The following is a 16,893-nucleotide window of genomic DNA, read 5'->3' as shown; positions in this document are numbered from 1 at the left end:
CTCTCTCCTCTCTTCCCCACCAAATTACTGGAAGGGCGCCGACATGCACTGACTGCATTTTCTCACCTCTGGTGCTCTGCACTGTCTCTGCTTCTCTTGCTCCACTAAAACAGTCTGGGTGAAGATCACCAGTAACACAGACATCATGCAATTCAGCTCATTCCATCCTGACTTCTCCAGAGTGTCTGACCAAGGTGACCACTCCCACCATCCTTTGGCTTCTGAGGCCCCGTCTCCTGTGGCCACTTCTTTCCATCTCACCTGTAGCTTCCTTTTCCTCCTCCCCTTCCCTTATGTTGGGGTTTCTCAGAGTTGATCCTTGGCCCACTGGCTTTCAAATACTCTCACTTTACTGGGTGGTCTCTGCCATCTTGTGGCTTCAGACATCAGTTATTTGACAAATATATAATCACTTTATGGATTGGAAAACCTAACAGACACAAACTCAAAACATTCATAACTGAACTCACCTTCTCTACCAAATCTGGTTCTCCAATGTTCCCTGGATCCTTAAAGGGTACTTCCCTCTATCCTGGACAGTTTCTAAAGCCGGAAACCGAGATCTCATTCTTGAGTCCTTTATCTCCTGGAAATTCAATGTCTAAGTCTTGTAGAGACTACCATCCACAAATCTGTTAAATCTGTGCTCTCCTTTCACTCCTCACTGTCATCATCTTAGTCTGGGTCACTGGCTCATGTCTGTGTTATTGCAGGAGTTACCTAAATGGTACTCCTTCTTCTAGTTCTATTCCCCTCCAAGCCAAGTCAGTCTCCACATGGTAGCTAGTGTGCCCTCCCCCAAATCTCATTGTCTTACTTGTTGCTTAAGACCCTGTAAGAGTTTCCCCTTGCCTTTAAGAAAAAGGTATACAAGGCTTTCATCTCTTTTCTCCCTCTAGGACTCAACATTTCAGCCATATTGGACATTTGATTCAATCCTTTTAGGCATATTTTTCTATTTCAAGCCTTTGTTTGTTTTTAGTGTCTTATAAAGTAGGGCATGTATACCACTCACATACCTGAGATATCTGAATCACATAGTGTTTGTCCATGTTTCCATTCACCTTTGCCATGTAGATACATATTTCAACACTAATATAATCATTAGAACACATTATTTTGTGTTCTACACTTTTCAGTTACATTAAAAGTTGTTTTCTGATTGAACAGTCTTTGTAAATACATTTAGAGCTGCATAAAGAATAGAAACTGATCAGCTTTCAACAGTGATGTAACAAAGGGAAAATGGCCTGATTACTCAGCATAACGTTTCATGATTTTTTGAAGACAAATACCAATGTATCAGATTTTTTATCAACAACTTTTATTAATCCGCTGAGGAGGGATTATCTTACTGCCTATTACGTTTTACCAAATTCTGCATTCTACATTTCCAAGAATGCGTTACAGTTCTGCATTTTTACACTACATTATTTTCAGTGCCATGTCATTTGCCAAAAGTCTAAATTATATGTTGAATTGTATTCTAAGGGTTCTTGATAGTTTTGTTCTCCAGTCTGAGTTTTCTTATATAAACTGCAGTTAAAGGCATTTCTACTTGGATTGAAGGCTGAGGGACTCCCCAGTGTGAGAACTTGAAGGCTGACTAAGGTATGTGTGGTCACTGAAGACTTTCCTTCATTCACGATACTGAGTGTTTAATACAGTGAGAATCCTCACATGTCCTGGAATGCTACTCTGTGAGGAAAGGGTTTCTCCTATTTACTTCATTGAATTGCTTCTCTAACATGAATTATCTGTTATTTCTCAAATGGCTTCCTCCTCCTGGTAAAGACTTGCTGTTCTCCTTCTTGTTTTGCTCAGTGTTCTGTGCCTTCCAAGGCTTGAGCTTTGGCTGAAGGCTAAGCCTCAGCTCTGAGGCTGAAAGTTCTTCTACATTCATTACATGTATAGGGTTTCTCTCCAGTATGTGTTCTCATGATGGCTAAGCTTAGAGCATCAGCTAAGGGCTTTACCACATAGATGACATTCATGTAGTTTCTCTGCAGTGTGAATTCACTCATGCTGTTTAAAGGATAAGTTGTTACTGGAGGCATTTCCACACTGATTACAGGCAAAGGGTTCTTCTCCTGTGTGAATTCTCTCATATAAACAAAAGTTAGCTCTCTGGCTGAAGAGTTTGCCACATTCATTACATTTGTAGGGGTTCTCTCCAGTACCACAGACTGAGTCAGCTGAGCTGTGGCTATTTCCCCATTCTCATTATAGTCAAAGAGCTCCTCTCCAGTGTGAAATCTCTGCTACTAAGGGGGAGAGGAGAGGCTGCTAAACGTCTGCCTACATCCATCCAGCAATTCATTTTTCTACATATGAATTCTATGCTGACCCTTCAGTGATAATCTCCAATTGAAGACTTTGCCACATGAGTTATATTCACATGGTGTGATACTCGCCTGCATGTTAAGTTTTTTCCTTCATAGCATGTCAACTGCACAGCTATCTGATTAATTCTGAGGTCTTCATTATGTTTCAAGCACTCGATATATTGGCCATATTTGTGTAAACGTCGTCTGCTGAGGACTCGGGTTATGGTTTTGAGTTCAGGTTATTCCTTTCTTCCCCAGATTCAAACTATCCAAACCTTTCTGCTGAGACAGCACACTTTCTCTCCGTAAAACACTGTAGTTTCAAATTCCGGGAATGTAAAGTTGTTCACATGCATGAATCTAGGCCCCAGAGCCCAAGGGCTGACACTCTCAATAACAAGTTCAGTGTGATGAGCTTAGAGCTCCCTGAAAGGGACAGAAGACATGTCACAAATAACTATCATGCCAGGAAGAGATTACAAGTGCCACAAGAAAGAAGCACATATGGGAAAATATATCAATACTCTCTGCTGAAGACTTTGGATAAGTAAGAGAGAGATCTACTTATATTACATTGTTATACTGCTGGCATTTGGGTAATGATTGTCAAACATCAACTTGACTAGACTGGGTACTGCTTAAGAATGACTGATTCCAAACCAATGTTGTGTCATCAGTTACTTTAAGAAAATTATTAAAAGGAGGTCTAAGAAATCTCTTTAAGGTGTTTTTCAAGATCAACTTAAAAAATACAACCAAGGCCATTATATATCAAGAAAGCTGAACGAATAATATATTTTGGAATGCCAAAAAACATAAGAGAAGAGCCAAAAGAGTAGAAATAGGGAGTTGTAAACAGAGTAGCACCCCCAGCCGGAAGCTCATGAAAATGTCTGTTCAGAGAGTGAGCAAAGTCTGTCTATCCTTTAGTGGCCTTATTACTTTCTTTTAAAATGTACCAGGAAGAATGAATTCTCCAGGCATGGATGGCACGGATGAGTTAATCTATAAGAAATAAATCCAAACCAGAAATAAATAGGTAAATCAGAATTTCTAAAAAATGAGATGCTGAACAACATTGCTGGCTTTCAGTAAGTAACCCACTCATCACTCTGAGCTGTTGTGTTCCCTTAACAGGAAGGCAGGGTGAACATCTGTAGACTAATTCTATTTTATAAACTTATTTTATAAAAACCAATCTCTTAATGAAGAAAATCAAATATGAGGTCTTAATTAAGACAGAAAATTAAAAGCAGGCTTAGGATTTTATTGCTAAGCGTGGTGACTAATGAGAGGATGATTCTTAATCTATGTAACAGCATGGAGGTACAGCCCAGGATTTTAAACAACAGGTAACTTCCAAGAACTTGTGAGCTGGGACACAGTCATCTTTACTTTGAGCGCTTCTGGTGTCCTCTTCTTCCTGGAGTTGTTTCTCATATATTTTATTTACTGTCCTATAAGACTTTGTCTTAGAAGAGCAATTCATGTCACTTCAAAATATTACAACCGTTTAAGAACAGTCTGTTTCTTTACCAGACCAGCGCACCCCTTGTCATAACACACAATACTACATACTACTTCGCGCCCGGAGCGCTTGCAGCCTAGTCCAGGTCAGTCACTTGGACCCTTCCTCCAGGCAAAGAACTCCCAGGCTGCTGTGTGGTCATGACTTCATTCATCAAGCATTCTCACACTGCCTTAGACATAGGAATCCTGGTTTGGTTTTGTGTTTTTTTTAAAAACAGAATGTTTCTCAGGACCTGAGATTACCTCCCTGGGGTCAAGAAAAGTCCACATGAATAATAAAATACTGTAGTTTCAAGTTCTGGGAATATAAAGCTGCTCACATGCATGAATCTGGGCCCTAGAGCCCAAGGGCTGACATTCCCAATATTGAGTGCAGTGTGATGAGTTAGTACTCCCTGAAAGGGACGGAAGACAGGTCACAAGTGACAAAATGGCCAGGAAGCAGTTACACAGGTCAGGCAAGTTCACGTGAGGGAGAGCGTGCCAATGGCCTGGTGGCCGTCACTGTAATGAGTGGCTCTGCTGGACATTTTGGAAATTAATAGACGGGTCAGCAGAATCACTAATGAGGCATATTTCCATCAGGAAAACCTTACAGAGATAAGGGGTACTACAGATTACTCTCCTCAGCTTATTTGCTAACTGAAAAAGAAATGGAGATATTCCTGACAGTACATTTAATTCCTTGAAAAAAACAAAACAAAACCAAACCTCCTAGAAAATACGAATGGAAACATCACTGGAAAAAAAAAAAAGTAACATGGGAAATATTCATTAATGCTATTTTGCTTATTACATAAGTATTTCCACAGGGCCCAGCTCTCTTAGTTACATTCATATCCAGTCCTACTTATTAGCACTATTAGCACTAGTATTTTTATTTGCGTGCTATTAGTCTTCTGATTCTTCCTACCAGGACTCATGAGTGCTTATTATATGCCAGGCATGGCACCTGGCACTAGGAATAGAGGTATGGATGAGACCCACCTAGCCGAGATTCTTGTGGAACAATCACACACATAACGAGGCAACCACAGCCCTGCTCAATGACTTGAAGGAAAAGCACAAAGTACTTTCTTGCCTGGGAGCATCAAGGAAGTCTTTCCTAAGGAAATGACATTTGTGGTGAGGCTTAAAGGGTGAGTGGGAATAGAGGTGGTGAAGGGGCTGGAGGACTTGGGTGGGAGTGTTTCCAGAAGAGGCAACAACAGGGCCTGATGGTGTGAGGCAGGGAAGAGCATGGTGCAGAGGTGAGGAGAGTGGAGAACATGCATCAGAGCCGTGAAGGACATGCTACATACTTAGGACTCTCAAGTAGGGGGAGGGACAGATTGAGGTTTGTTTAATCTGTTGCCTCAGTTGCTATGGAGAGCCAAGAATGACCTGGAGGGAGGAAGAAAGCTGTGGGGCCAGTGGGAGGCTCCCACAGCGCAGTTTGGGTGAACTCGGGTGGTTTCCTGTTTGGAGTGGTGGCAGCGGAACGAGAGGTCCGTTGGGTGGCTCATGGCATGTTTTAGAAGAGGAATTCTGAGAACTTGGGGGCTGGGTGGGTGTCTGGGTTGGGGGCCGAGGTAGAAGGAGGGGTCAAGGATGATTCCCAGCGTTCCTAATTGATGAATGAACGTGCTGTTTAGTAGATGGGAAGATGGAGAGGAACAGATCCAAAGGCCTGATGACGAGTTAAGCTTGAGATGTCTCTGAAACATCCAGGTAGAGATGGCACATGGGAAGGTGGACAATCAGGTCTAGAGCTCAGAAGGGAGGTCTAAAGATATAAATTTGAGGACTCCCGGCAGGGAGATAGCATTTGAAGTCATGGACAACAGGCTTGTGGGGTAGGGAGGAGGAAAGGGGAGAGGAGAGGGGAGATTTAGGGACCAAGGACCAAACCTTGGGGGTCATCGATATTTAGCCCTTGTGTGAGAGCACTAAATTCCGTGCCCAAATGTTCGCATGTCACACCAGGTATTAAACTTCATTATCATACTGTAGTCTAATCTCAAATTCTAATAAGAATACATAGATACTCAGTTTAAGATGACTGCATGTAACCTAAGTGACATCGTTCAGGAGAGATGGGAAAGATGGTAGGGTCCCCATGACCGATATGGAGCAGGCAGCCAGAGGTACAAAATCTGTTTTTCTGCCCCCAAAATTACATCAAGTGTCTTCCGTGGGGAAGTGCTGCTACTGAGTCTGTGCTGTTGAGCTCAGAACTGACCAACGGAACCCACCGAGGGATCTGAGGGAGAAGGACAACCAACCTCATAGGAAAGCCCACATCTAGAAGCCATCCGAGACCTAGTGCTGGCAGTTGCTGGGAAGGCCCGGGGGAGGCTGGCCAGCCCTGTCTACAGACACGGCCCTCCCGAACCCTGAAGCTCCAGGAAGGTCTTGTTCCCCTTCTCCATCATCCATATTTCCCATGACTGTCCTGAACACCCCCTTCCCTCCAAGCACACAAATCTTCGCTTTTCCACCACCGCGCCTTTGTTCATGATCTGTGATGTGCTTCACTCACACCTCCATGTCATCAAAACCCACCTCTGATGCTACTTAATCTCTTCTAGGTGAAAATAATTTCCATCTTCACTATTTCCATAACCAATTATTTGTACCTCTCTTAGCACTTCAGGCTTTCCACCCTGACCTATAGTTATTTGGATATATAACTTATATTCTAGGCTATAGAGGGCTGTGGGCTATTCTAGAGGGCTGTGGGCATGCCTTACATGCTTATATTTGAGATCACAAACATCGGAGCCAGTGTTGCTCCAACAGAGAAGAAGAGGGATTCTTATTTCTGAGGCAGCATTTGTTTTCTTTTTCTTTTTTTAAATGTAGGCTCCATACCCAGTACAGAGCCCAACGTGGGGCTTGAACTCACGACCCTCAGATCAAGACCTGAGCTGAGATCAAGAGTCAGACGCTTAACTGACTGAGCCACGTAGGCGCCCCTTGAGGCATTTCTTTTAGCTGTGATTCAGAGGATGCTAATGTTTGGTGGTATGAGAAGGGAGAAGGAAAACATTTATCTATTTTCTTTTGTTCCCACAATACCAATATATAGCTCACAGGAACGTAGGCTGGACTGTTAACTCTGAAATTCCTAAAACAGAGTACTTCCAGAACCCTGAATTAGTGAACAAAAGGGCAAGAAGCAATGCGATAGTTTCTTCTTTATTAGTGGTAGGTGTTCAAAGACTGAGAAAATGCTAATACGTTATTTTTAATCTTCTTCCTGCTAGAGGATAGCCCTCCCCTGCTGCGAGCTAGGCCTGAAGATCGCAGCCACGTGGACAGTTCTCTCGCTCCAAGGTGGGCAGCCTGCTTACTTGTCTGCTGCCTATCACAGCTTCATCATCATCAGCTCCCCAGAATTAGGCTGCCCTCCTTCCTTCCCCCAGCGGGGTTTAGCCTAATCCCTTAACAAGCATTAGGATGTTTTAACTGCTAGCCCATGATTTGTGTGTCCCTGAAAGATACAGGGAGTCTGCTGGTGAAGGGTTACCTGAAGCAATTTTAAAAACTTCATACTACATGTTAAATCCAAAGTTTTAGTATGGAAGAAAAATCCAGACGTTTCTAAGCTATCTTTGAAGCCAGAAAAGGACTAATAAAATAACAGCCCTCATTGTCACTGTTGGGACTTACCTCTTTGGTAACACAAGGAAGCAACACTGCCAAATTACAAAACTTCATAGCGTCATCTGTTTGTTCAAGATCGATGTAACACTAGAAATGAAAAATAGTCAATATGAAAGGCAAGCACATTTTTATGTAATGGACTCAAAGTGATCTTAAAACAGTGGTCTTCCTGGGGTGCCTGGGTGGCTCAGTTGGTTAAGCGTCTGACTCTTGGTTTCAGCTCAAATCATGATCTCAGGGTCACGGGATCGAGCCCCAAGTAGGGCTCCCCGCTCAGTGCAGAGTCTGCTTGAGATTCTCTCTCTCCCTCTGCCCCTCACCCCGCTTGCACTCTCTCTCTTTCTCTCAAAAAATACATAAAAATTATATATTTTTAAAGATTTTATTTATTCATTTGAGAGAGAGACAGAGAGAGCGTACAAGCAGGGGGAGAGGCAGAAGGAGAGGGAGAAGCAGGCTCCCCGCTAAGCTGGGAGCCTGACATGGGGCTCAATCCCAAGACCTGGAGATCACGACCTGAACCGAAGGCAGGTGCTCCACCATCTGAGCCACCCAGGCGCCCCAATAAATAAAATATTAAAAAAAAACAACAACCCAAAACAGTGGTCTTCCTCACCTTGGCCAAGAACAAGTAATTGGACTTAGAAAAACCAGGGTGTAGTTCTTCAACCTGATTTTAAGAGAAAACAGAAAAGAGAATAATGGGACAATATTAAAACAACCACCACCACCACCAATAAAGAGGACATATTTCAATAAATCAAATACTAACCAAATTGTCCTAAAAATTTAGGTTGATTGTGTTACATCAGAATCATTTTATCCGTTCAAGTATCCTCTGAGTGGAAATAGAACTTTTGAGATTATCTATTAAAATCAAGTTATTATTATGTTCATAAAGCTTACGAAACAATGCGATGCTTTGAGATTTCGGGATTCCTTTGTACAACCTATCCTTTCTCTTTTTTTCCTTTCAAGAACAAAAACAATTGGTAATACATCTCCCAGGACAAGTCCTATCCAATTCACAATCTATTTAGGAAATGAGGAGAGGATGACTGGTATCCCATGACAAGCATCCTCCATTGCATTAATATTTGATTTCTTAGGATTTCAACACATCCCATGAATTGAATCATATCCGAAGTCCATTGCATCAAGTGTTTTTAAAGCAAATACTGACCCGTGAAACAACCACTCCAAGTAGCAGACCTACTCGCAGATTTTAATAAGTGGGTATTATGCAGGCACTTTACTCCTCATCTACTAAACTCTTATGCATCAGTTCCCTTTCTATATCTCTGGTGAATAAGAATTTTTTTCAGGCATCTGGCATTGCTACTAGAAAGCACTTCTTAGAACCTAAGTCAATCTTCTGTCAGAGTCATCTTCTGCAGTTGTAAGGGCCTATGCAAATATAAGCTCCCAGTCTGACTCCAGAACCCAACCCAGAGAGATGCAGAACCCAAGAGAAGGTTACTTTAAAAAATTTACAAAGATATGTTTATTTTACAAGGTACAAATAATACGGACATTTCCAAAATTAAAAAGTGATAGTTTCTTTGTTCTAATTTTATTTTCGATTTCAATCTCATTCTCCAGGGGTAAGCATGATCAATGGTTTGACATGCATCCCACCAGACCTTTAACAAGTATACACAAATAAAAAAAATTCGCTTTTGAAAAAAAAATTAATATGGGACCATTTCTACATATTGGTCCAAAACTTTTTTTCCCACAACACACCACAGATACATTTTTGCGTCAGCATACACAGATCTACCTCATTGTTCTTAAGAGCTGTATTTCATACTGCACAGATGCCATAATTAAATTAAGAATTCTCTATTAGACATTTTTTTACTCTTACTAATAATGGCTGATGAATATATTTGCTCCTATATGCTTGTGCACGTGTGATTATGTCTGTAGAAGAGATTCCTAGAAGTTGAATTGCTGAGTAAAAGGATACATACATTTTAAAGATGGATACTAATGGAGGGAAATCTAAGACCTAGGCACTCCTGTGCTGAGGAGTGCACATCTTTGGTAAAGGACATTTACTCTCTATAAAATCCAAAGGCAAAGGTCCTAGGAGGAGGAGGAGAAGAAAGTCTCTTGGGCTGGGGAGCCAGATTGGGTGTAACTCTTTAGGACCAAATAGATGAACACTGTGTGGATCTGGCCAAGAACCTGTTAGTGAGACTGCAAGGCTGCCAACAGATGGAAGGACATTGTCAAGTCCAGTCCTAGCCAGAGCCTTGAAAAGCCTAGAGAGCCATCCACAGTGCTGATGGATTCTGGTTCTGTTGCTTCTCTCTTGTCCAGTTATTTCCATCTCAACTCTTTCAGTCTACTAAGTGCATTTCTCAAATCACTCTAATAAGGAAGACCTCAATTAAACTTTGTTCAATTGTACCTTCTTCTATGTCCAACAGTTGCCCAGTTCTTTTCAAATCCTGTCTGGAGAACTTGCTGAGCACAAGCAGCCTCTTATTTTTTTAAAGTTGGCATTTTAATTCTGCATACACACCTTAGCACTTATATTTAATTAACTATAATAACTATAAATTAGAATATCTCCTTTTGTGCTCATGGTTAAAAAAAAGAAGAAGCCAAAGGAACATAGGCTACTCACAATACCAACTTCCTAAAATGGAGCAGATTCTGACTTTTTACCAAAGGGCTTACCTGAATAACAAGGAAGGTAGTGTTGCTCAGTAGAATGTTCTAGTTAGGCAGCAGTTTCTAGCTAGGCTCTTAGAACACTCTATAATAATATAGGGTGGAGAATATTGTAGTTGTTAAATTGGTCATGGCTGTACAAGTTCCCTGGAGGCAGGAGCTGTGTTGACCATTTCTGTATTCCCTGTATTTGACATTGTGTTACCAGGTATGTGCTTAATAAACATTACTGAATAAATTAGCATTGTTTTAAGAACATCTCATAACCTCAAGCAGCAGCCCTCCATCATATCAGGACATAGATGAAGGCTCTGCAGGTGGTAAAACCACTAAGGGGGATCCAGGGATCATATGTTGCAAACAGTGGGGGGACACCAGGGCCACCGATCTCCCAACACTGCTACACCTGTTATCCTTCTACACACACTCAAGGCACTGGGATCTCTACCATGCCATTGGCTGCACAGGAAGAGCTTTGAGAGCTTTAAAAATGCTGATCAAGCTTTTAAAATACTTCCCTTATGACCCAAGTCCATTCCCAGGTAACTTACCGAAGAAAATTTACAACATGTCTACATAAAAGCTTGCATATGAATGTTCATAGAAGCTTTATTCATAATAACTCCAACAGCCCACTGGACACAACTCTAATGTCTACCAATAGGCAAATGCATAAGTAGACTGCGGTATATCCATGAAATGGAATATTACTAGGCAGTAAAAAGGAACTGCTGATACACCAATAAAATGAGTGAATCTCAAAACATTGCATTGAGCAAAGGAAGCCAGATACACACAAAATACAAGCTCTATGATCCCATTTATATAAAATTATAGAATAGGCTAAACTAATCTATAGTGACAGAAAGCAGATCAGTGGTTGCCAGGGGCAGAAGGTGAGGGAAATTGACAGCAAAGGGGCAAAGATAACTCTTGAGGGTGATGGAAATGTTCTATATCTTAAAATGGTGGTGGTTACATGAGTATATAAATTTGTCAAACTTCAGTGAACTGTATCCTTAAAATGGGTGCATTTTATTGTATATAAACTATACCTTAATATATTTAAAGATTCTGAAATAATTAGTCTGGGTGGTGGCCAGGGCTGGCATTTTTTAAAGCTCTCCAGATGATGCTAATGTATACCTAAAGTTGAGAACCATTGCCGGAGGGAATCATGCCAGAATTTTGGATGAGGTGGGAAGCATACAATAGTTTGAAAGAATTCCCACAGGGGATTCACAGATGACTCCTGTCTAAAACCACATTCCCAGATGCTGTGATGCTGTGGAGGATCAGATTTCACCAGTTATAAGAGCAAAATAATAGCAGCTAACATTTACTTTTAGTTAGAGTACTTTATGTGCTAGGCCCTGGGCTAAGAAAATTACATGTATTATTTTATGTATCTTCACAAAAACCATATAAAGTAGGTATTATTATGCCTGCTTTACAGATGAAGAATTTAAGATTAGGAGAAATAAAGAAACATGGCTAGGTCATATAGACAGGAAAAGGCTCAGGTCTCAAACTGATTCTAAAGCCAGTGCTCTGGATCACTACAGAACTGAGCTGGATGGCCTGGGGACACATTCCTGGCCCCTGTGAACACTCTTTGGAGGGAAAGAGTTGGAGACAGGAGTCGGGTCCAAAACCACAACCTCCTGCTGGGACCAAGGGTTGCAGACTCCCCTTGAGTGTGGGAGCCAAGTTCCTTCCCCTCCACCTCCCAGTTTTCTTACGTACTCCCCAGCCTTCGCCCTTAGCACCCTGGGCTCCTAAGGACTCTTAGCTGTGGCAGTCAGTACAGGGGGAGGCTTTCTTGATGCCTTCTCACTCCCTCAACAAACACCACAAAATGCATTTTCAGACAGAATCTAAGTCATGCTGAATGGAGAGGTCCCCAAGATGGTTTGCCAGCATGTTTACAATTTAATGGAGTTAAAATTCTGTGAACTTTTATTGAGCTTACTAGGTGATGGGCACTCACTAAGCAATTTCCTTGTATTAACTTATTGAATCTTGACAACACTATGAGTCAGGTACTATTATCTCCATGTCATTGATTAAATTGAGAGAGAGGTTAAGAAACTTGTCCTGTCCAACGCTTTAACACCCCGCCTCACTGAAATGGACAAATCATCTAAGCAAAAGATCAACAAGGAAATAAAGGCTTCAAATGACATACTGGACCAAATGGACTTCACAGGTATATTCAGAACATTCCAACCCAAAGCAACAGAATACACATTCTTCTCTAGTGCCCGTGGAACATTCTCCAGAATAGATCACAGTCTAGGTCACAAATCAGGTCTCAACCTGTATCAAAAGATTGGGATCATTCCCTGCATATTTCCGGACCAAAATGCTTTGAAACTAGAACTCAATCACAAGAAGAAATTTGGAAAGAACTCAAATACATGGAGGCTAAAGAGCATCCTACTAAAGAATGAATGAGTCAACCAGGAAATTAAAGAAAAATTTAAAAAATTCATGGAAACAAATGAAAATGAAAACACAACTGTTCAAAATCTTTGGGATGCAGCAAAGGTGGTCCTAAGAGGAAAGTATATAGCAATATAAGCCTTTCTCAAGAAACAAGAAAGGTCTCAAATACACAACCTAACCCTACATCTAAAGGAGCTGGAGAAAGAACAGCAAATAAAGCCTAAACCCAGCAGGAGAAGAGAAATAATAAAGATCAAAGTAGAAATCAATGAAATAGATACCAAAAGAACAGTAGAACAGATCAACAAAACTAGGAGCTGGTTCTCTGAAAGAATTAATTAGATTGATAACCCCCTGGCCAGACTTATCAAAAAGAAAAATGACCCAAATAAATAAAATCATGAATGAAAGAGGAGAGATCACAACCAACACCAAAGAAATACAAACAATTATAAGAACATATTATGAGCAACTATATGCCAGCCAATTAGATAATCTGGAAGAAATGGATGCATTCCTAGAGATGTATAAACTACCAAAACTGAACCAGGAAGAAATAGAAAACCTGATCAGACCCATAACCACTAAGGAAATTGAAGCAGTAATCAAACATCTCCCAACAAACAAGAGCCCAGGGCCAGATGCCTTCCCAGGGATATTCTACCAAATACCATTTAAAGAAGAATTAATACCTATTCTTCTGAAACTGTTCCAAAAAATGGAAATGGAAGGAAAACTTCCAAACTCATTTTATGAGGCCAGCATTACCTTGATCCCAAAACCAGACAAAGACCCCATCAAAAAGGAGAATTACAGACCAATATCCCTGATGAACATGGATGTGAAAATTCTCACCAAAATACTAGCCAATAGGATCCAACAGTACATTAAAAGGATTATTCACCATGACCAAGTGGGATTTATCCCTGGGCTGCAAGGTTGGTTCAACATCTGTAAATCAATCAATGTGATACATTAATTAAAGAAAGAACAAGAACCATATGATCCTCTCAGTAGATGCAGAAAAAGCATTTGACAAAGTACAGCATCCTTTCTTGATTAAAACTCTTCACACTGTAGGGATAGAGGGTACATACCTCAGTATCATAAAAGCCATCTATGAAAAACCCACAGCAAATATCATTCTCAATGGGGGAAAAACAGAGCTTTTCTCCTAAGGTCAGGAACACGGCAGGGATGTCCACTATCACCACTGCTATTCAACATAGTATTAGAAGTCCTAGCCACAGCAATCGGACAACAAAAAGAAATCAAAGGCATCCGAATTGGCAAAGGAGAAGTCAAACTCTCACTCTTTGCAGATGATATGATACTTTACGTGGAAAACCCAAAAGACTCCACCCCAAAACTGCTGGAACTCATACAGGAATTCAGTAAAGTGGCAGGATATAAAATCAATGCACGGAAATCAGTTGCATTTCTATACACCAACAACAAGACACAAGAAAGAGAAATTAAGGAATCGATCCCATTTACAATTGCACCCAAAACCATAAGATACCTAGGAATAAATCTAACCAAAGAGGCAAAGAATCTGTACTCAGAAACTATAGAATACTCATGAAAGAAATTGAGGAAGACACAAAGAAATGGAAAAACGTTTCATGCTCATGGATTGGAAGAACAAATATTGTGAAGATGTCAATGCTACCTAGAGCAATCTACACATTTAATGCAATCCTTATCAAAATACCATCCACTTTTTTCAAAGAAATGGAACAAATAATCCTAAAATTTGTATGGAACCAGAAACGACCCCAAATAGCCAGAAGAATGTTGAAAAAGAAAAGTAAAGCTGGTGGCATCACAATTCCGGACTTCAAGCTCTATTACAAAGCTGTAATCATCAAAACAGTATGGTATTGGCACAAAAACAGACACATAGATCAATGGAACAGAACAGAGAGCCCAGAAATAGACCCTCAACTCTATGGTCAACTAATCTTCGACAAAGCAGGAAAGAATGTCCAATGGAAAAAAGACAGTCTCTTCAACAAATGGTGTTGGGAAAATTGGACAGCCACATGCAGAAGAATAAAACTGGGCCATTTCCTTACACCACACACAAAAGTAGACTCAAAATGGATGAAAGACCTAAATGTGAGACAGGAATCCATCAAAATCCTAGAGGAGAACACAGGCAGCAACCTCTTTGACCTCAGCCGCAGCAACTTCTTCCTAGAAACATCGCCAAAGGCAAGGGAAGCAAGGGCAAAAATGAACTATTGGGACTCCATCAAGATAAAAAGCTTTTGCACAGCAAAGGAAACAGTCAACAAAACCAAAAGACAACTGCCAGAATGGGAGAAGATATTTGCAAATGACATGTCAGATAAAGGGCTAGTATCCAAAATCTATAAAGAACTTATCAAACTCAACCCCCACAGAACAAATAACACAATCAAGAAATGGGCAGAAGACATGAACAGACATTTTTCCAAAGAAGACATCCAAATGGCCAACAGACACATGAAAAAGTGCTCAACATTGCTCGGCATCAGGGAAATCCAAATCAAAACCTCAATGAGGTCAGTTAGAATGGCTAAAATTAACAAGTCAGGAAATGACAGCCACTCTGGAAAACAATATGGAGGTTCCTCAAAAAGTTGAAAATAGAGCTACCCTATGACCCAGCAATTGCTCTACTGGGTATTTACCCCAAAGATACAAATGTAGTGATCTGAAGGGGTACGTGCACCCCAATGTTTATAGCAGCAATGTCCACAATAGCCAAACTGTGGAAAGAGCCAAGATGTCCATCAACAGATGAATGGATAAAGAAGATGTGGTATATATATACAATGGGATATTATGCAGCCATCAAAAAAACAGAAAATGAAATCTTGCCATTTGCAACGATGTGGATGGAACTAGAGGGTATTATGCTAAGTGAAACAAGTGAATCAGAGAAAGACAAGTATCATATGATCTCACTGATATGAGGAATTCTTAATCTCAGGAAACAAACTGAGGGTTACTAGAGTGGTGGGGGGATGGGAGGGATGGGGTGGCTGGGTGATGGACATTGGGGAGGGTATGTGCTATGGTGAGCACTGTGAATTGTGTAAGACTGATGAATCACAGACCTGTACCTCTGAAACAAATAATACATTATATGTTAAAAAAAAAAAAAGAAGACAGTAGGAAGGGAAAAATGAAGGGGGGGAATCAGAGGGGGAGACGAACTATGAGAGACTATGGATTTCTGAGAAATAAACGAGGGTTTTAGAGGGGCGGGGGTGGGGGGATGGGTTAGCCTGGTGATGGGTATTAAGGAGGGCATGTACTGAATGGAGCACTGGGTGTTATTAAGATAACATAATAAAATTAAATTAAAAAAACAGAAACTTGTCCAATGTTAATCAGTTGGTAAGCAGCAGAACTGAGATTTAACCAGGTGGTCTGGTTCTAGAGGTTGCAATCCTTACCTCTACAATACTGGGCCTCTGATCATTTTTTATCTTATCTGGCTAATATTTCAGGTACATTAGCACCTTAAGAACTTCTGTGTAACATCCTGAAAACCTGAGCTCCCATTTATAACTTTGATACTATGAAGAAATGAGTTTCAAGTCCAAATGACATTTTTCCTAATTAGCTTAGCACCATCTATGAACTATCTTAAATATACCATGATCTATATTCTTATAAAATGTAAAATGAAAGAACTAATTCTCAGTGGTAGATAAAAGGTGATGAAATGGTGATGATACAGTCTTGGACTACATGCATATCTTCGGTCTGCCATTGTGTGACACTAGAAAAAATTAAGTTCCTGAGGTCTTGATTTCCTTTTTATAAAATAAAAAAGATCACGTTAAATAAAAAATAAGACATGTCTGGCCCCTGTGCTTTTACATCCTGCAATCTTTTCCACTGGGCTCATGCTTGATCTCAGAACAATTATTTTTTCCACAGGGCATTGTAGGTAGCTGCTAACCATTCATTTGTTCAGAAATGGAAAGTGCAATGAAACCTATTTCCGCTCTTAGAATATATGTTCTTTAAATTCCCTCTTAGTTCTACAAAATCAAACCCTGAGATACAACAAAAAAGTATGAGCATGTATAATATGTTGGACAATACAGTTTAGAGCCTGATTTTGTCTATATTGTTACAGAAAAGACATCTTAGTGTCTATAAGATTCTATAATTGCTTCCAGAGAAAGATAAAGAGATTAGCCCATCAGGAAGTTGATTATATGCACACATACATTATTACTGTTTAGAGTTT

General features: G+C 40.5%; 1 protein-coding gene across 2 annotated transcripts in view; it reads right to left on the bottom strand.

Annotated features, from left to right (window-relative positions):
• The window catches only part of LOC123850732 (regulator of microtubule dynamics protein 2), an 83,591-nt gene that overhangs the window by 9,112 nt on the left and 57,586 nt on the right, over positions 1 to 16,893 (bottom strand). The window contains exons 9-11 of one of the 2 annotated variants that reach the window (XM_064572128.1): positions 8,122 to 8,175; positions 7,512 to 7,592; positions 1,033 to 2,753 (exon numbers count right to left, since the gene is read on the bottom strand). In XM_064572128.1, coding sequence (XP_064428198.1) covers positions 2,730 to 2,753; positions 7,512 to 7,592; positions 8,122 to 8,175 — 159 coding nt within the window. In that variant the 3' untranslated portion in view covers positions 1,033 to 2,729. Of the gene's footprint in view, positions 1 to 1,032; positions 2,754 to 7,511; positions 7,593 to 8,121; positions 8,176 to 16,893 lie in introns of those variants that run through there. The other variant, XM_064572127.1, reaches the window with a different exon arrangement.

The sequence above is a fragment of the Mirounga angustirostris genome, unplaced genomic scaffold (genome assembly GCF_029215605.1).
Source record: "Mirounga angustirostris isolate CCGP_5_RB_7025 unplaced genomic scaffold, mMirAng1.0.hap1 SCAF_10, whole genome shotgun sequence".
NCBI lineage: Eukaryota > Metazoa > Chordata > Mammalia > Carnivora > Phocidae > Mirounga > Mirounga angustirostris.
Note: the sequence above shows the minus strand (reverse complement) of the source record. Positions and strands in the feature narration are given on the sequence as shown.